The 20,721-nt window shown below is 36.8% G+C and overlaps 1 protein-coding gene across 1 annotated transcript; it reads right to left on the bottom strand.

The window, feature by feature from the left end:
- Positions 1–10,958: 10,958 nt before the first annotated feature.
- LOC122016387 (transcription factor GTE4-like) lies at positions 10,959–15,955 on the bottom strand. The gene is made up of 5 exons (XM_042573666.1): positions 14,129–15,955; positions 13,994–14,039; positions 13,797–13,913; positions 13,609–13,683; positions 10,959–11,432 (listed from the first exon to the last, which is right to left on the bottom strand). Exons 1-4 carry the CDS (start codon positions 15,701–15,703, stop codon positions 13,622–13,624), a joined length of 1,800 nt encoding a protein of 599 aa, XP_042429600.1. The 5' UTR covers positions 15,704–15,955; the 3' UTR covers positions 10,959–11,432; positions 13,609–13,621.
- Between the last annotated feature and the right edge of the window lie 4,766 nt (positions 15,956–20,721).

The raw sequence follows: 20,721 nt of genomic DNA, 5'->3' as shown, positions 1-20,721 counted from the left end.
CCTTTGGCATTCATCAAAAAAAATGAACAAAGGTAAATAACCATAGTGAAGAGTTACTGTAACAGGTAATCAAATTTTGAAAGATAGGTAAGTTTGGTTCAAAATTTGAAAGATAAAAGTGCAATTTTTTAACACCAAGTTAAAAAATAGTCAAGTTGACTTAGGGTAGACAAGTTGAGTTTTGAAAAGTTTAAAGTTAATCAAGTTTAACTTTTCAAGCGTGTAGAATTTTTCAATACAGGTTTTTTAAATTTACTTTTTATGTTAAGTAACATTTAATTTTCAAAAAGGTAAATTTTTCAACTTCGATTTAAAACAACGCAAAAATTAAACTTTTCAAGAAATAAAATTTTTGTCAAAAGTTAATTTTTCAAATCAGGTTTGAAAATTAGGTGGGATTAAATTATCACATTTTTCAAATACTTAGTTAAATTTAACTTTTTGTAAATCAATGTGCAAACATAGGTTAGGTCTTAAAAAGGCATTTTTCAAACATACAAAATTTGAGTTTATTCTCCCCCTGAACTTGATACTTACTCTAACCAGCTGTCTATCCAATTAGCTACTAACTGACTATCAGAAGATAGTAGCTTTCACTTGGTTAGTCAGATTAAGTTAATTATAACCAATCAGTGTTTGACTTGACTGATGAACTTTAATCTGATTAATGTCTGAATTGTATTTAACGTCCAGACTTATGTTGATGCACTGAAATAAGCATCTTAAGTCTAGACAGTTGGCCTATGCATCTCACCCCTTTCTATGTTTGTCAAACACAAGCAAGGTAAACCTAAGGTGTTGGTGAGATGCTCAAAAACTAGTCTTATGGGTACATGCTTTCTAAGGAATCAAAACTAGTCTAAGGCCAAAAAACTGTTTTTGAAAATCTAAAAATGGAAAGTTTTGAAAACAAACAAGTTTAATCTATAAGTTGGTAAAATCATTTTTGAAAGTATTTTTGAAAGATCCTAGCCTATTAAGATAGAACATATTCAATGTAAGTTTGAAATGCCATTAGATAAATCCAAAATGTTTTACAAGTAGTGTAGCTACAGAAGTAGGTCATCACTAAAGCTACTGAGATGATGAAGGGGGTGGTCCAGATCCCAAGGATCGAAGAAGTGCCATCAGCTCAGTGTGTCGGGTGTCCCCGGCGGCTCGTAACTCGGCAACCTCTCGCCGTATGTCCCGATGAAAATCAGAGTTCTCCTGCTGGAGACTCGCCATAGCTCTCTCTAGTCCGGTCATACGGTCGGCTAGAGTGCGGGGAGCGTGTCATGGTGCTCGAGCTGGGGGTGGTGGTGGAGCCGGTGCGGCTTCCTCTGGAAATAGTGCGAGCATGAACTCGTCCACCTGTGCGTCTGGATCGGGCTGGTGCTGTGCCCCCCGCCGCCAAGACATAGTCCCGTCATCTCTATCTATATGGATGCCGGCTAGGGAAAAGTTCCGAGCGGCTAAAACATCGAACTCGGTCATATGGGCAACGTCTCCCCTAGTGACATCAATGTGCAACGAGGACAAATAGGCTGTCAGAATGTGACCAAATGGCATATGGACTCTACTGTCAGTCACATATCCAGCTGAATAGATGATGGCGGAGAAGATATGTAGGCTGATGTCAATTTCTAACCTATGAATCAGGGCATAAAGTAAGAACGAATGGAAAGGGCGCATCACAGCGATGTCTCGAGTAGTCAGTGGTAAAATGCAAAGGACTACAACCCTATAAAGAGCGTAGTCCTGGACTCGAAGTTCTACTGACCTAAACTGTGTCACCGTGGGATCTCTCTCTCCTCCGAAAAAATACGAATAAATCGTATCGAGAGTAATATGTGAATAGGGATCTTCGAACGGTAGATCCCTCGGAGGATAGCACAAAAAGGAGCAAGTAGATGGACGCAACTCTAAAAACTCTCGAATGGTCGTAGGGGAAAATACGATATCGGTGCCTGCTGCCCTAGTGGTATAGGTGAGATCGTCTACTTTTACTAGGTTATTGCAAAATTCGGCACACAGACTTATGTTTATTGGACTGGTACATTCGACAAGGTTCCTTAAATTATAGTGGCCTATAACCTCTAAAGCAGAGGGACATGATCTTAGAAAGAACGATCTATCTATGCAGGTAGTCCTAATGGCCTTATAGATGGTGGACTCAAATTTAATCCTAAGTTCGTCTGTGGGAAACCTAGGGTCTGTACTAGCATTGGAGGGTCCAGCACCAGTGTTTGTTCGTTTCCTACTGTATATAAATAAAATAATATTAAAAAAAATTGAGAAGACAAAAAATAAAATTTTAGAGAGGGGAAGAATTTTTTTTTTTACCGAGGAGCCATCGAAAAATATAGATTTGACGACCTTGGTTGAATCGCAACAGCGTCTTCACCGTAAGAAAATTTTGATTTAGAGTACTTTCGCACTGAGGTTCAAAGTGAACCTTGGCAAAAGTGAGAAGTGGTGGGGCAAAGGTTGGGGGCGCCTGCTGCCCCTTATTTATAGGGGACTCCGGGCGCCCGGATCCTTTCCGGGCGCCCGGGGTTGCTAGGGCGGGGCGCCCGGATCCCCCTCCGGGCGCCCCGGAGGGTAATACCAGGGGCGCCCGCCCCTGGTCTTTGATTTTTTATTTTTTTTATTTTTTTTTTTTGGAAATTAGGTTTGAAGTTAAGTTTTAAGTTTAAAATAGTTCTTTTTAAGTTTAGAATTTTGAAATTTTTTAAAAATTAGAATTTTGAAATTAGTTTAAAATTTTGAAAATAATTTTTAAGTTTAAAATTAGAATTTTGAAATTAATTTTTTAAGTTAAAATTAAAAATTTTGAAATTAATTTTTAAGTTAAAATTAAAAATTTTGAAATTAATTTTTAAGTTAAAATTAAAATTTTGAAATTAATTTTTTTAAGTCAAAATTAAAATTTTGAAATTAATTTTTTTTAAGTTAAAATTAAAATTTTGAAATTAAAATTAAAATTTTAAAATTAATTTTTTTTAAGTTAAAATTAAAATTTTGAAATTAAAATTAAAATTTTGAAATTAATTTTTTTTAAGTTAAAATTAAAATTTTGAAATTAAAATTAAAATTTTGAAATTAATTTTTAAGTTTAAAATTAAAATTTTGACATTAATTTTTAAGTTTAAAATTAAAATTTTGAAATTAATTTTTAAGTTAAAATTAAAAATTAATTTTTAAGTTAAAATTAAAATTTTGAAATTAATTTTAAAGTTAAAATTAAAATTTTGAAATTAATTTTTAAGTTTAAAATTAAAATTATGAAATTAATTTTTAAAGTTAAAATTAAAAATTTTGAAATTAATTTTTTAAGTTAAAATTAAAATTTTGAAATTAAAATTAAAATTTTGAAATTAATTTTTAAGTTTAAAATTAAAATTTTGAAATTAATTTTTAAAGTTAAAATTAAAATTAAGTTTGAAATTAAAAAAAATTTGAAATTAATTTTTAAGTTAAAATTAAAATTTTGAAATTAATTTTTAAGTTAAAATTAAAAATTAATTTTTAAGTTAAAATTAAAATTTTGAAATTAATTTTTAAGTTAAAATTAAAATTTTGAAATTAATTTTTAAGTTTAAAATTAAAATTTTGAAATTAATTTTTAAAGTTAAAATTAAAAATTTTGAAATTAATTTTTTAAGTTAAAATTAAAATTTTGAAATTAAAATTAAAATTTTGAAATTAATTTTTAAGTTAAAATTAAAATTTTGAAATTAATTTTTAAGTTTAAAATTAAAAATTAATTTTTAAAGTTAAAATTAAAAATTTTGAAATTAATTTTTTAAGTTAAAATTAAAATTTTGAAATTAAAATTAAAATTTTGAAATTAATTTTTAAGTTTAAAATTAAAATTTTAAAATTAATTTTTAAAGTTAAAATTAAAATTAAGTTTGAAATTAAAAAAAATTTGAAATTAATTTTTAAGTTAAAATTAAAATTTTGAAATTAATTTTTAAGTTTAAAATTAAAAATTTTGAAATTAATTTTTAAGTTAAAATTAAAATTTTGAAATTAATTTTTAAGTTAAAATTAAAATTTTGAAATTAATTTTTAAGTTAAAATTAAAATTTTGAAATTAATTTTTAAGTTTAAAATTTTGAAATTAATTTTTAAAGTTAAAATTAAAAATTTTGAAATTAATTTTTAAGTTAAAATTAAAAATTTTGAAATTAATTTTTAAGTTAAAATTAAAATTTTGAAATTAATTTTTAAGTTAAAATTAAAAATTTTGAAATTAATTTTTAAGTTAAAATTAAAATTTTGAAATTAATTTTTTTTTAAGTTAAAATTAAAATTTTGAAATTAATTTTTTTTAAGCCTTATTCATCTCACCCGAACTATATTATCAATCAGGGAATCCTATGATTTTGTGAGATGAAATTGGTTTGATTACAGACTTTTGGTTTAACTTGTGTTAGATTCAGACTTAGCTTTGGTTTCCACAAATAGGCATTCTTCGGATAAACTTCTAAGCTTGGTGAGTCACAAGGACATCATTAGAAGTAACCAACCTTTCGAGGTTTTCCGAATAGTCCTATCCACGGAACTTAGTACTAAATCTTGGTCTAACTGGTTAGGATTCGTTTAAGGGTAGCTTCGGTCAGTTCCACTTGGCCAAATGCACCAGATCGAAACCATATCTTTCTAGACATGCGATGCCCAAGTTTCCCTAACGTACTATCATCCAAAAATTTCACCAATACCATGATTCAAGTTAAACTTGGTCTCTAATTCTAATTGCCCTGCCGGGTTTGTTAGTTTTGGGTTACCCTGTCGGGTAAGTTAGTTTTGGAGGTGCCAGCTATTCTGGAGCCTCCCCCTGAATTATTGGCCATTAATTTATGTTTTAATTTTAGGCTTGTGTCGATTCTTTTTATAGTTATAGTTAACTTGGTGATAATTTTGTTGTTTCTTAAACTGTTTAGATTTTGATTTAGGTTTGTATTTTGGATTTTGATTTGGTTTATTTAATTTTATATAATGTATTTTTTCTTTAGGTATATAATATTGATTAAGTCCTACTTGCGTGGTCAGACACGCTTTCGGAACCCAAGCTAAGTTGGTTGACTTGTATTGGGTTATTAATGATTTGAAGGTTTTATTTGAATTCGACTTATATCCTAGTCCGGTTTTATTATAACATGCTTTTTGATTATTTAGGATTAAGTCTAGATTTTTTGATCTTGTTGTAAATTTTTCTAGCATTTCTTTTAAATCTTTAACATCATTTTTTAACGATAGATTTTCCTCTTCAAGTGTTAGATCTTGAGTTGGATTCGAATTTTTTAATTGTTCCCTGAGGTTTTGATTTTCCTCAAGAAGTGATTTGTTTTCATTTTCTAATTTAGTTAATTTACTATTTAAACAGGAAATAATTCTAAAAATTTTTTTGTTTAAATTAAAGTATACCTCATTCGGGCCTTCGGAAACGAGTACGGACTCGTGGCTTGTTTCGGGTTCGGACCCGTCTTCATCTTCCGACTCGTTTTCTGTTTCGGCTTCGCGGGCCATCAGTGCGAGGTGGCTTTGATGTTTCTGCTCTTCTTCCTCCGATTCGTCCAAGGAGTCGTCCCACGTTGCTTTGAGTGCCTTCTTTTTGGTTGGTTTTGGTTTTTCGAACTTTAGTTTTGGACATTCGTTCTTGTAATGTCCCTTTTTGTTGCAGCCGTAGCAAGTCGCGTTCTTTTGTTCTGAGGGAGAGCTGATCTTTTGAAGATCCTTTTTGCTGAAGCTCCTCTTTCTCCTGGTGAACATTTTTCTTACCAAGTTCACCAGGTGTTCTTCGTCTTCAGAATCTTGATCGGAGTCTTCTTCAAGTTCAGGCTTGCTTTTCTTTTCTTTGGAGGAACCTGCAAATAGAGCTATACCTTTCTCGACTCCAGCATTAGTTTGTTCGTGTAATTCTAATTCACAAAACAGCTCGTCTAATTTTAAGTTGGAAAGATTCTTAGAAATTTTGTAGGCATCCACTATTGATGCCCACAAACTATTACGTGGAAAGGTGTTTAAAGCGTACCTTATTAAGTCTCTGTTCTCCATTTGGTGGCCTATCGCATGAAGCCCGTTGAGGATGTCCTTGATCCTCGTGTGTAGTTGATTCGCTGTTTCTCCTTCCTGCATTTTTATATTAAAAATTCTATTTAGAAGCAGGTCTCGTTTTGTTACCTTAGCGTCGCTCGTTCCCTCGTGCAGTTCGATCAGCTTGTCCCATAGCTCTTTAGCGTTTTTGTGTGGACCGACTCTGTTCAGTTCTTCTCTTGTCAATCCGCACTGTAGAGTGTTGATCGCTTTATTTTCTGTTGATGCTTTTTTCTTGAGATCTGCTGTCCAGTCTTCAGGATCCACTAGATTCCCGGCGTTGTCCACTGGAATTTTGTACGGTTTTGTAATGCTCATCCACTGGTCGAAGTCTGTTTTGAGGTAGACCTCCATGCGCTTCTTCCAGTAAGGGAAGTCGTCCCCGTTGAAGAGTGGAGGTCGCACTGTGCTGAATCCTTCTTGTTGAGACATTCTGTGCACAGGTAAATAACCAAAAAAAATATCCCAAGACTTGGTCTTGGATTAGTAGTGCGGGAAGAGAAAAATAGAAAAAAAATCTAGATTTGTGTTGCACTAATTTAAATTGATTAGAGAAATATTAAGTTAACGAAACACCAGTTTTAAAATTAATTATTAAAAAAAACAAAAACAATTCACCCCCTGTCTGATTGGTGGTTGCACCAAATCAGAGCGGAACCTCGCTCTGATACCACTTGTAGGACCGTTAGATTCGATAGAGGGGGGGTGAATATCGATTCGAAAAACAAGAGTATAAATACGCAGCGGAAAAGTAAATGAACACAGTTGTTTTTTACTTCGTTCGGAGCCTGTGACGACTCCTACTCGAAGGCCCGTGGTCCTTGACCACTTTCGTTGGGCAATCACTAGCAATTCGGAATAATAATTACAAAAGAGCCGTACAGGGAATGCTAATGAAACTGAAAAACAAATACCGACAAAAGGAAAAAGACGAAGCGTAGTGTCGGAGCTTTGTTGGCGTCGCACTGAGCGTCGAGCAGCAAGACCAGCAGTAGAAGAGTTCTCAACTTGATTGATTGTCCTGAAGCTCCTGTCTGGGGCTTCTTTTATATGCTGTTCCGGGCGCTTGGATCCCTTCCGGGCGCCTGGAATGTGACGTAGCTGCTCCACCCGAGATGCTCCACGTGGCGACGACTTGGCTGGATAGAATTTGCCTTCCGGGCGCCCGGATCCCTTCCGGGCGCCCGGACCTCCGGGCGCCCGGATCCCCTCCGGGCGCCCGGACTACCTTATTCCAGAAAACTCCCTTTTCCTGCAAAACAAAGTTAGTCCGAGGCAAATGTATATCCTGTAAAATAGATTGTCAGCACAGTTAAAGTTCAACAGATAAATAAAAAGAGTATGACTTAGATTCCGTCTCTCCGATACCGGAATCTAGTCACGATCTCGACTTAGACATCCGAAATGGATCTAAGCCGGATCGACGCCTAATGTCCCCTTCCCGGGAACGCGTCCTCACAGTCACTCCCTTCCAGTGACTTACCTTGCTTACCTGCCAGACGTCCGGTCAGCCCGTCGACCCGTCTGGACTCCTCGCCAAGCGTTCGGTCAGCCCGTCGACCCGCTTGGACTTCTCGCCAGCTATCCGGTCAGCCCGTCGACCTAGCTGGACTTCTTGCCAAGCGTCCGGTCAGCCCGTCGACCCGCTTGGACTTCTTGCCAGCTATCCGGTCAGCCCGTCGACCTAGCTGGACTTTTCCTGCACACTTGATCAAAGTGTCAGACAACAACACAACTAACTTAACCTATTTGTCATTCATCAAAACCTGGGTTAGACCGTTAGTGCTACCCGCACCAACACATATTACATGAAAATTAGTTTTTGATGTATATATGTCATATAAACTAATGCTAGGGATGCATTATAGTTTAGTATGGGCAGATACATCATGAGGGACCCAAAACTAGAATTTTAAGTCAAGGTTCAATTGAACCATTTAGATAGTTTCGAGTTTTATGTCAATCTTGGGATCTGTGATAAATATATTTTTGTATATATTTTTCCCAAGTAGACATTGGTAAAACAAGCATCTCCACAAAATTTGAAAATTTTTGGAGGTTTGTGAAATTTTTGGTGCATTTCTGAAATTGAGTTGGAAAGACTAATTTTTGCTGAAATAAAGTATCAGTCGACTGGTAACAGTATTTTTAAGCACAGAATGTCTCTGTGAGCTCATTTTGATGAGGGTAGTCGACTGAGACTTATACCAGTCGACTGATTACAGTATGTTTGAGCACAAAAGGTCTCTGTAAGCTCATTTTGATGAGGGCAATCAACTGGGCCTATGGCAGTCAACTGGTAACAGTAATTTTGAACACAGAATGTCTCTGTAAGCTCATTTTGACGATAACAGTTGACTGAGACTTATGACAGTCGACTGATACGATCTAAAAAAAGTTTTTCGACATTCGAAAATGACCAAAAGAGTGGTAAACATGTATATAATCTTATGGGAGATTAATACATGATATTTATGGTCATTAGAGGTTAAAGAGTCAAATAATTGAGATATTATTGGAACTCTTTTTGATGTATGACAAAGGGAGAGAAATGTTAGGTTTAAGTGGAAAACTTAAAATATCTTTACAAGAAATCCTAACTCAAGAGGGAGCTTAGGTAAAGGGTGAGCAATTGCTCATTTATTTACAAAGGGGGAGAAGTTTGCCTTTGCGAGGGAGCTTAAGTGAAGGGGGAGCCTAGGGTTAGATTCCATGTTTATGCATGTGTGATTTGCATAGTTACTTTACATTGTTATTGCATTTATGTTTCGCTAACTTAAACAGGTTGCCAAATATCAAAAGGGGAAAGATTGTTGGAACAATTTAGGTGCCCTAGGTTTTGATGTTTGGGCAAAGGTTTAAGTTAGGTTTATTGTTTTATTTGATATGCATTGTAAGTGTGCAGGATACAAGTACAACAACGTAAATCTAAGTGTGACTTGGTAATGGATGAAGTCTCAGAGGTACGACCTCTTGGCAAAGGAAGACCCGACAACAATGACAAGGCCGATGGGAGCTCCAGAAGGAAAGGCGTGAAGGATGGGGAGACATCCGAAGGACGCGAGGTTGATGGAGGAGGTTAGAAGGCTAGGTCTAGGTTATGCGGGCAAGAACGAGTGCATGAGAGACTGTACTCAGGGTAAAATTCCAATGCATACTGTAGCAGTACTGTACGTTACTATAGCAGAATTGTAGCGTTACTGTAGTAGTCGATTGGTGTTTTCATCAATCAACTAGTAATCAACCGTTGGCTTGTAACGGTCGAATTTCACTTATGACCAGTCGATTGATGGCGGGAAACACAGCTAGGTGTTTCCTCTCGAGCTCTATTTAATAAAGCTCGGGGTGCTTGACCAAGGTTGACGAAAATAGAAGTGGTTAACCCCTATTAGAGTCTCCAAGGTCTTCTTAAGTGATCAAGAGCTTGTGCGAGTTTGTGGCGAGGTTTATCCACCCACAAGGAGCTACTCGAGCTAGCCGAAGGTTTTCCAGGGAGTCATTCACCAACGGATCAGGATCGTCCACCTTATGGACAGTCGTGGAGTATGAGCTTTATCTCTGAACCACGTTAAATCAACGTGTTAGGTTTGTTTTCTCTTGTTAATATTTGTTTTTTTATTCCGCTGTGCATACTAATCATTGTAGGAAGCAAATGTTGAATGAGTCGCTATTCACCCCCCCCCCCCCCACCAAAAAAAAAAAAAATCTAGCGTCGTTAAGGTTCCAACAAATGCTCCTTGCTTTTTTCCTTTAACTTTCAGATTAGCAGGTAGAGAATGTGTTGTGTCACTCAAAGGTTCTATTTGCTAGTCCCACTCGAGTTTGGATTCTCGTTTACGTTGTTTGATTTATTTTTCCACGGTCTCTATTTACATTTTCTCTCCGTATCGAATCTTTGAGTTTTATTTCTTTTAATTTGTTTAGTTAGTATATTCACATGTTCATGCATACATACACATATTGGTATTTAAAAAGTTATCAAATTTTTATTTTGCATCGATGTTTATTTTGCATAAACTAAATTTGATATTGTATTTCTCATATTGTCACTATGGGTGCAATCTGATATGACTAATAAGTCTACCATCAAGGCGTGACAATTATCGTAGTTATAACAACTACAATTTACAACTATTACACCATGAATGTTGTTAAACAAGATAAATCCAAGTTATACAAGCTATAAAATTATAGTTGCTATAACAAGTATGGTAACCATTACCAACTCGTATATGAGATAAATTAACATTATAATAATTATAAAATTATAATTACTATAATGAGTATTATAGCAATTAGGATTAACACCATATCTACTACCATATAAATATTATTGAATAAAAGTCTCTCTGATAAACTTACCGTGGCAGAGGTTCAATTAGCAACGAGCGATGAGAGTATTATTATTATTATTTTTAATTCAAATATCAGAGTATTCTTATTAGTTTTTAAATTCAAATATCCAACTTTTTCAACCAATTAATTCTAAAAATGAACATAATCCTATAAAAATTTTCCCACCAACCATTGAGTTAAATCAAAAAATACTAATAAAAACTCATTCAAATGGCCAACATTTTTAAGCCAATTCTCATTAGAAAGAAAATCCCTTATAGTGCACCGAGACTCAAATCTTAAATCCTTTGATTACCCATTAGAGAGCTTAATTATTGCACTATTACTCCGGGGCGATCAGCGTATATTCCTTTGACAATATGAAACATGGTAAAAAATAGTGCACTTGGACTTTGATGATCATGTTTGAAACACTCAAAGAAGTTGAAATGCAATCATTACAGTAGCAGACTCGAGCATTGCTCCAGCAAACTCCTGTAAAACACAATTGAGGCAATCCATTTTGAAGTAGATCGTCATTTGGCAAACACCCATCCAATTAGCATCTATAATTCAAAATCCACAGAATCAACAATCAAAATGATATGTTGAGAAATACGTTAACAGTGGAACAATCTGCAGGGTGTCAGATTTTTACAGGGTGATTAATACTGGTGAGGCTGGATTGCTCAACTGCTAATCAACAACATATACATCGCTCATCTGCGGGAACATACCTAAACTAAATTATTTTTTTATCGATAAATTACTACCTACAATAGATATTTGCATGAATGAGGAACTGGAAATTAGACCAGAAGGCTTTCTACCACTTTCAGTGGTATCTAACCACGATTACTTAAACACTAACTAGATAATATCAGATCTTTCATACATCACATAACATTCGGTCACAAAGTCGATGCCCCAAGTTTTACCATCACCGGTGTGTTCTATATCATTATCCTAGGCCTTTAGTCCAGCCGCCATCTTATGCAATGGGTAATTGGCTTCTGTTGTCACAAAGAAATTTGGTGTCAACAATTGAAGTAACAAGAAGAGTTCAATAGAGAGAACTTAGCAAATGACAAGAAAAATTCATGACTGAATAATACTGCAACATATCATACAGATGGGAAAAAATGTAGAAGACATTTCGGGAAGAAAATTATAATTAATCAAAAATTGGACGGAGATGCTGAGCTTAATGGATTTAAACAGTGAGAAGAGGCAAAAAGAAACAAGGTCTCTAGCCTATCACGCCACAGCATCAAAACTAGTATGCTTGCAGTGGATAACATTGACAAGCTTGTTGTCAGCCATTAACAGCAAACTACAAATTGCATGGATTAGCAGCTGCATTTTCCATGAAATGAAAAGCAAGCTTGAAAGTAAATACTTGCAAGAAAATCAAAAAAAAAAACTAGAAATAAATTAAGGCACTAGCATGATATGCTACACAGTATATAATTGGGAGAATGATATCCTTCATTAATGTGTAAATAAACTGAATAATTGACATCGATTAGACGAAATGTTATATAATAAATTATCTGTTTGACGTTCTAAATACAAATTGAATTAGCTTAGTTAGTTATTTAATAAAATAAGCAATTTAAGATTATTTAATAGTGTCAGTAATATTTATTGTTTCGCTTATTTGAGTTATATCTTGATACACTCTGTAATAAATTGATGAATTTTAAAAGTAAATAATGCAAAATACAAAAGTGCAAACAGCTTATATTCACATTGCCATGCATAGGGTTCAAGGAGAATAAGAGCTATATAGCCAATTCCAGATAGTTGGAACTAACATGGCTTCATGACAGTTGAATGAGGGATTACATCCATGTGTCAACCACAAATAGTTGGGATAACATGGCATGCTGATCACAAAGTTAAAAAAAAAATTTGCATGCACACTTGCGGCATTATTTGTACCGCACACAAGGTATGCCATTTAGAATAGATATTATCCATGGCACTTTCTTTAGTGTAAGATGACATTGCTTCTGCTCATTTCTTATATCTATACTTTGTACATGGACCAGTTGGATTTAATCAATATGACTAATACTACATCTTTTGACAAATCGAGTCTTATGCAACCAATAACAATAACAACAACAACTAAGTCTTATCCCACTAAATGGAGTCGGCTATATGAATCTTCCTATATTATTAGGCTCAATCCCCTCATCTATATTTAAATAAATTTTATCCTCTTTTATCGTTGCTAGCCAAGTCTTATGCAACAAATGTGGGCAAAAAAATATAGAAAAGAAAGTAAAGATGAAACTCCATGAATCAGAGAGTTAAGCAATTATTGCTCCTGAAGCAAAGTGATGGCTCTAGTGATGATAAGTATGCTGATGGAAGGACTTACAGCATAATGAACAGCTAAAATGGTGGGAAGATTAGTGTAGATTCTCTGCAAAATCTCTAGGTGTACCAGAATACATTCTGGAGCAGCAGTGCTAAGGAAGTGTCTATAGATTGGATTGATTGCATCAAAGGGAGATGGAACAATTTAGCAAAAATAAAGGAAATGATAAATGGGGAAGCAAAGCTAAGAAATAGCTTATACTTGGTGGAATCATTATAAATGTGATGGTTCCAAACTGGCGAAAGGAACAGTTTCAACGAATTTTAGCTCATGTTTTGCCTCGAGAAATTCACCTACCAAAAATGTCAACAGAGTTATTGAGAATCTAGTATACTTAAGTTTCATAAGCTGTAACTTAAATAAGCCTAGATGCATGTGAAGTTCAAAATGTTATTTATATATGTGGACAGAAAATGGCTATGTACAATACAAGATATCTTGCAGAAGTCTTATAAAGTGTGGAACAATCCTACAATTTGCATTGAAAATTGAGGTACAACATGGCCACATCATCTCTGAAGAGCATGGTAATGATTGCATCAGTCATGCATCAACTAGTGATAATTGTAATAGTGATGCATCAACTAGCCGAGGTATCAGTGTATCACCAGAAAATAGCATAAGTTTCTAGTTAACCCCTTTTTGATTAGTTTCTTTTAGCACTCCATAGAATTACTAAAATGAGAAAAAATGCATGACGTATATCTCACAAGCATTTCAGAATGCATAGAATTTTACTATGCGAGACATCTCAGGCAAGATTGATATTATATTAGTTAGTCATAACAAACGACTTGTACCTTTCCAAAATGTTCATGTTCTAGGTGAATGTGCAGCATCTGAACCATATGCAGAGGAACTTTCACTATCGGAATCTGAAAAAATAAAAGAAAAAAAAAAGAGGCAAATTCCTTAGTTATGATGTATAGGTCACAAATACTTGCAGCATTTAATTTACCAAGAAATAAGAACGAAGTAAGCATGCTACCAGTAGATGAAGATCCTGAATCACTACTAGAGCTGCTTGAACTAGATCTACTTCCATTATCTCCCTTCTTTTCCCCTCCAACTGGCGATGAAGAAGCTACATACTTCTCATCCACCACTGAATGTCAAATAAATCTGTAAGCAACATATGATAATAATGTAATAAAGAAAAATCATCTGTAGATACATGTAGTTCACCTTTCTTGCTATTCTCAGGCAATTCAGTGACAATTGGATCATGAGTCTGAAAAAAATTAAACAGAGTAATAATTAAGCCTGTAATTCACTATAGCAATAACCAAAACACAGAAATTAAGATATGCAAACTCCAACCTTTTCATGTGATGTTTCATGTGCATCAACTTCAGCCTCAGGCTTAAAGAGAGTTGCAAGCTCAGCCTTCCTCTTGTTCTTGCTCAAACTCTTCTTGTAATTTGTGATAAATCTATCCAGCTCCCAAAGGGTCTCCACATCGACGCTATCTATGTCAACTTCAATCTCATCATCATGCTGGCTAAGAGAAGAATTTCTCTTCTTAATAATCTGCACAATGTTCTCCAACTTCTCTGGAGGTAGATTTTGCAAGTTATTACTGAGCCTCTGCTTCTCCTCAAAAGTCATGTCCCTCTTATTGAGATCCTTGGCCTTGGGTTTCTTTGGAGCTGGTCCTCGACCTATGTGCATTGGTTGGCTCACTGGTTTTGTCTTTTGTTCAACTGCCACAGGATGCACAGTGGAGTCTGATCTCTCCAGCATTCTCATGTCAACAGGTCGAGGCTTCTTTGAGGTTGGCGGGTAGGCAAGAAAGGAAAACTCACCCTCAATAGCAGGCCATTGCTCCTCAAACAATTGCAGAAGTTGATCGGCCATGACGTGGACGTCCTGTCCCTTGGGATTGTAAGTCATGGCATTGCGAAAGGTAAGCCTAACATCCTCAGCAAAATCTCGTGGGGAGCTGTACCAGTTCTTAGCAAGCCGAGACTTAACTGTGCCAAGGTCCATTGGATGCTTGATAATGGTATAGTAATCATGAAGGCCAAGTGCTTTGGCATCAACTGGCTTGTTGAACACCCAGCCAAACTTGTGCTTGATCAACTTGGAGAGAAGCACGCCACAGCTTTTGAAGGCCTGTGCATATATCTTCTTCTCTTCCAAATGGGAGCTGTTGTATTCAGATAACCCTAAAGATTGCTTCTTACCAGTGTTTGTCTTGGATTTCTTTTGGCTATGAAGATCAGGCTGTGACAACTTATCCTTGCCCAGAAGAAATTCAGAATTCTTGTAGTACTGGTTGGCCTTAAGCGTTCGCTTCTCCTTCTCAGCTCCCTCGCCCAGGGTATCATTCGTGGCATCAACGGAGACGCTGAGGAAAGGGCGGAATTGACCAGAAGGTGCAGTCGTAGGCGTGGCTGCCTCTGGTGCTCTCTTCGTGGAGACCGGTGTGTTTGGATCGGTAGCCGAGAGCTGTGAATGTGCGTATCCAGCAACGGAGGCGACCTGGAGCTCATGGGCCTCCAGCCGCCTGGAGAGGACACGTATCTGCTCGAGCTCGGAAGCCAGCTTCCTGCGCAGGTCCAGCGCTTCCTGACGCGAACTAGGAGCATGACTGACGGTGGCGATGCGGCCACGGCCATTAGCGGCGGCGCCGAAAGAGGGCTCGGCTGGGAGCCGCTTCAACCTGGACGAGCCATCGTCGGCTCCCAGCGGAAGGTGGGGGTTCTGGCGGCAAACGGAGCCGAGTTCCTCGACTTCTTCTGCAGCCGAGGTCTGCGCAATCGGCTGAGAATTAGGCGACGATCTAGGGATCTTGCTAAAAGGCTTGCGCGAGTAGACCTTGCCGCTCTCCGCCCACCGGTGATTTCCGCGGGAACCTTCGCCTCCGGCGCCGACCAGCGGCCCAGACGCCATGAAATCCTTCGCCACGATCGTTGAATCCCTGCACCGACAGAAAATGGACAGGAAAGAATCGAACACAGCTGCAATCTCCCCTAGGGTTCGCCGAAGAGTAGAAACCGAGATTTCCCGGAGAGATCTGAGGAATTTGGTGAGGTCAAACGGATCGGAGGAGCTGAGCAGCGGAAAGAGAGGATTTTGCTTGCGATTGGGTGCTTCGCTTTGGCAGACTGCGAACAAGCGAAGTGGAAGCCGGCGTGTGAAAACAAAATGGTGCTCGATGACGGTAAGAGTGACAACATCGCGATTGACACGTGGTAATTATCTATTCGTTGACATACAGGATTTTGTTGGTAAACAAGATTGTTAATTTTCTTTCTATATATAATGTGGCAAATTTACTTAACATTTAAAACAAATTAATATTTAGGATTTAGAATTTAAGATTTAAAATTTAAAATTTAAAAATAAATTTGGTCTAAATCTAATTTTCAATTCTCACGTAAAAAATATAAATAAATAAAAAAAATAACAAGTGTCCATGATTACTAACGTAATAGAATTTCTATTAGCTTACCCAACTTGTTTGTGCGTGACACGTGGATGACTGAGTAGGATTTTGAGTGGCTAAATCATTTTCAGACATCCGGATCACTTTCGAGCATTCGGATCATTTCTAGATGCCCTAAGTCAATTTTGAGGACTTTGTGCACCCGAAAGTGATCCAGACATCTATAATCCAACTCACTCACTCTTGCGTCACACGCAAACAAGATGTGTAGGCTAACATCTGTGTATATATGGTCATTCTCTGTACAGTGACTAAGAGGGCGCACAATACAATCAGCGATCAATACTACATTGTGGGTCCCCCCTCAATCGTGCACGAGGGGACTTACAATGCAATTAGCGATCAATACTATATTTGTGGGTCCCCCCTCAATCATACACGGCGTCGTAGTATATATATATATATATATATAATTTAATATTGTTATGCAAAAATCTTCAAGATGGATATTGGATATGATTATATAACAATATAGGTAAACTAAAAAACATAAACATAATAAAATGTAAAGAAAGATCTTCATTAAGAATAAATAAAAGTTCAGTTATCAATCAATGATCTCTCTCTCTCAGTTTCTTATTGCATTGTTGGCCTTCTATTGCTCTTTAATGATCTTGTACAAGTATATTCATGGACCTTAGTTAAAGTTGCATTGTGGCACCACATTTGCAAGGATTACTTAACAAATTTCTTGTTCCATTATGAAATTTTTAGTCTTTAAAGAGAATATGGAACCTCAATATCAGATAAGGGCCTGGGAGTCACAAACAAGGGACTTGCTCGTTTAAATAGAATGAAAAAAAACGACATACAGAACTATGAGACTTCGAATCTAGAACTCAATAATATTTATTCAGATGTTATGGAATATCCAACCAAAAAAGTACATTCTTTGATGTTTCTGTTTGAGATCATCAATGGATGAATCATTTGAGATCATCGACGGATGAATCATTGGTGAGTTGTTGTCTATGTTCATGAAGTCACCGTGCAACAAGAGGAGAACCAATTGAGTCTATTAAAAAGAGAGAAAGAGAGGGGTAGAATGCATATCAAGGGTGCCCTGGCTCAATCATTTCGACACTTAAGTCAGATTTTCGACGAGAAAAAGTGGAGAAGAAGAACAATGTAGAGACGTGGATGAGTAGAATTATTAACGTACCTCCGTCTGCAAGAGCAGAGTCCTTTTTATACCTTAGTTGTCTGATACCCAAGGGCAGAGTCACGTATGGTTACCCGAGTTGTAGCCCAGGGGCCCAATGGGAATGAGAAGGATATTTATGTGGGAGAAAGGAAAAAAAAGCATCAAAAAAGAGGAGGCTAGCCCGGTGTGATGATGTTGGAAAGAGAAGGCTAGTCCGAGGTAATGGCATCGGCACGGTGCCACAGACCAAGTAGATTACCCAAGTTGACTCCGACATTGTTGATACCTCTTTCTTCTGGGTATTAATTGATGATGGAACATTTGTCATACTCCGGTAAAAAAAAATCACATTATACCTCTAAGGTTATATTCTGTGAATTATCACATGTCAAGTGCACCATGCTATTTCACAAGCTCTGACAGCCTATATAAGTCAATACATGTTGTTGACCAAGGGGCTAGACGATTTGAGCATGTTAGGTCGTCTGACGTTAGACTAATAGAATCTAGTGGAATGGCCTAAGTGTTGAGACAGTAAGAGTGAAGCTGAACAAGGCAATGCGCTGAGTTGGTGGAGTTGAGTCGACTGGGGATGAGCAAAGCATTAGATCAGGTCGATAGAGACGAGCTGAGTGGGGATGAGCAGAACATTAATTAGTCGATGGAGACTAGCCGAGTAGCATTGGCTTGTTGGGTCGATGAAATTAAGCTGAGTGGGGATGAGTAGAGCATCAGGTCGGTGGAGATTAGTCGAGTGGTATTGGCTTGTCGGGTTTGTAGAATTGAGCCGAGTGGGGATGAGCAAAGCATCTTGTTGGTGGAGACAAGCCGAGTGGAGATGAGGCTTTTCATCTAAGGTTATCCCGAACCAAATGACAAACCTTCTCGCCTCATGCGACCCGAGTGGTGGTGATCTTATCGACCCATCTAATTTTGACCTCCTTCTCAGTAAGACAATGAAGACTTCCGATACTCCCCATGTACAATAGATTCACCACACATATGTGAACTGAGTCAACCTCTAGACATAGCATGTGAAGGCATCAAATTCTCCTCTTGTTGGGACAGTATCTTAAGCAGATCAGGCAGCTTCTCTACCTAACTCCTGGTATGCAGAGGGTCGTGAGGCACTTTGTGGGCATATAATTTCTTCAAGCCACAAGGAGTACAACAGACACGATCCTCTACATTTTGACAGCTAGGCATCATGCCAAAGAACAACTTCATGCTCTAATTAACTCACGCGTGATTGTAGATTATATGCAATGTAAGATGTGTCCGCTATGTCATCAGATGATGGATGAGACATGCCTTGATACGGTGGTAAAAGGAGCCCACTAAAGACAAGTCAAAGGTGAGAAAAGAAGCCGACGTGGAGGTCAAAGTTAAGGCGGTCAAAGGCATGTAATCACGGGTCAGCGGGTGGCAACGAGTCAATTGGGCATTGCCGCCCACTCAGAAAAGGAGGGCTCAGTATCATAGTGCCGCCCGGAGGCTCATCCGACCAAATCGCTCCTCCGATCGAGCGATAAGCAGCGACCCGATAGCCAGATGACTAAAGAGAGGAGGACAGATGTTCGCAACTGCGATAACCCTATAAGGGATAGTCCGACCAGATTGTCTGTCCGGCCTTATGAGGAACAACCTACCGAGCCAAGCAATCGTGGAGAAGAACAACCTAGAGCGACCGGGCGGGAAATCCTGGCCAAGTGGCTCCCTCGCTCGGCCAAACAATGGGACCCCTTGCTTAGCTAATTGTATCATTCTGGGAGTTGGTGCCGCTGACAGCAGGGCATGGTCAACAAGTAAATCGTACGACATAATCTTCTACTGTCATGTCAGGGATTTGCACGCCATGTTAATGAATAGTGTCAGAGACACTTTGTTGACTTATCTTTTTATAGGAAAAATGGATAAATGTGCATGTGATTTAAGAAATGTGCACATACGCTACATGATCCACTATACAAAAAGAGGATCCATGCACCGATAGAGGTATCTATTATTCTGCAATCACACTCTTGTTGCTACAGTTTCTACTATTCCGGTAACTGCCTTGAGTGTTAGAGGGTCAAGTAGACCTGATCACGGTTCGGAACCGACGATTCCAGGCAGGTCGACCCTTAACTTTAACCATCCAAGACGATTATGGTTCACAGTTCGGAACCGCCGATTCACGGTTTAGTTCACAATTCACCACGGTTCAAGATTACTATGTTAAAAAAAAATAAAAATTAAAATTTATTGTAAAAAAAGGGCTTATATTTATTTAAGTTGCATACGTATCCCCTTATGGTATAAGGGAATCAAAGCCCACGTAATTATTTTACATTTTTATCATTTACATTGACACTCACTTCCCTTTCCCGTTCCTGTCGTATTCATTCATTCAGTATCAAAATCTTCAACTTCGTCATCTGAAAGTTGCATTCCTTGGATTCTTTTCTCCGCTCTGGTCCAATCGTCCAGTAGTGCCTAGGCTTCCAATGAGTCGGGAGACAAAGTTGATCGTCGTTCATCTAATATGTTACTACTGACACTGAACGTCTACTCCACAGTAACATTTAACACTGGACAAGCTAAAATTTCTTTGGCGATCGTGGAGAGGACGAGAAAGCTTTGAGCCTTCTGTGATTACCACTTTAAGATATTGAAATTTTCCCTATCTGCTTCATTAAAATCAAAAGAAGTCGTAAAATAATTCTCAAGTTCCTATGTGGAACTTGAGGATCCTCGTGGACATTTTGTCCGTTCTTTTAATAAAAGTTGTGCTTTTGTAAGTTTTAAATTACTACTAGTAATTTGTTGTATTTAAAAAATATTAATTTATGTTCCATATTTTGCATAATATTGATTATAAATATCATATAAATAAATTCTAACATTATATATAATATTAACTGGATCAAGAAAAAAAAATCTTTAATTAGAATTAAAGTGTCATAATATAAAGTTAATATTTCTTATAAAACTTCTAATTTAAATCTAAGATCTAAAGAAAATACAAGGAAATAAAGATCCATTATTAATATATTTATTTAAAATTAATATTATATTAGAAAAATTTTCTAAAACTAATTGACCAGTGAGATAATAAACACCGGAAAGTTATTCGGTTTGCATCATTAAATACTTTTAAAATTTCACAAATACTACTACAAATATTCCATTGTTGTGAAAATAAATATATATTAGTATTAGTATTTTGTACAAAAAAATGAACATAATAATTCTTTATATTGAAATGAATCTTGTAATAATTGGTATGTTGAATTCCAACGTATTGGTACATCACGTGGTAATTTTTAGGTTTCATTC

Source organism: Zingiber officinale, chromosome 8B (assembly GCF_018446385.1).
Source record: "Zingiber officinale cultivar Zhangliang chromosome 8B, Zo_v1.1, whole genome shotgun sequence".
Classification (NCBI taxonomy): domain Eukaryota; kingdom Viridiplantae; phylum Streptophyta; class Magnoliopsida; order Zingiberales; family Zingiberaceae; genus Zingiber; species Zingiber officinale.
Note: the sequence above shows the minus strand (reverse complement) of the source record. Positions and strands in the feature narration are given on the sequence as shown.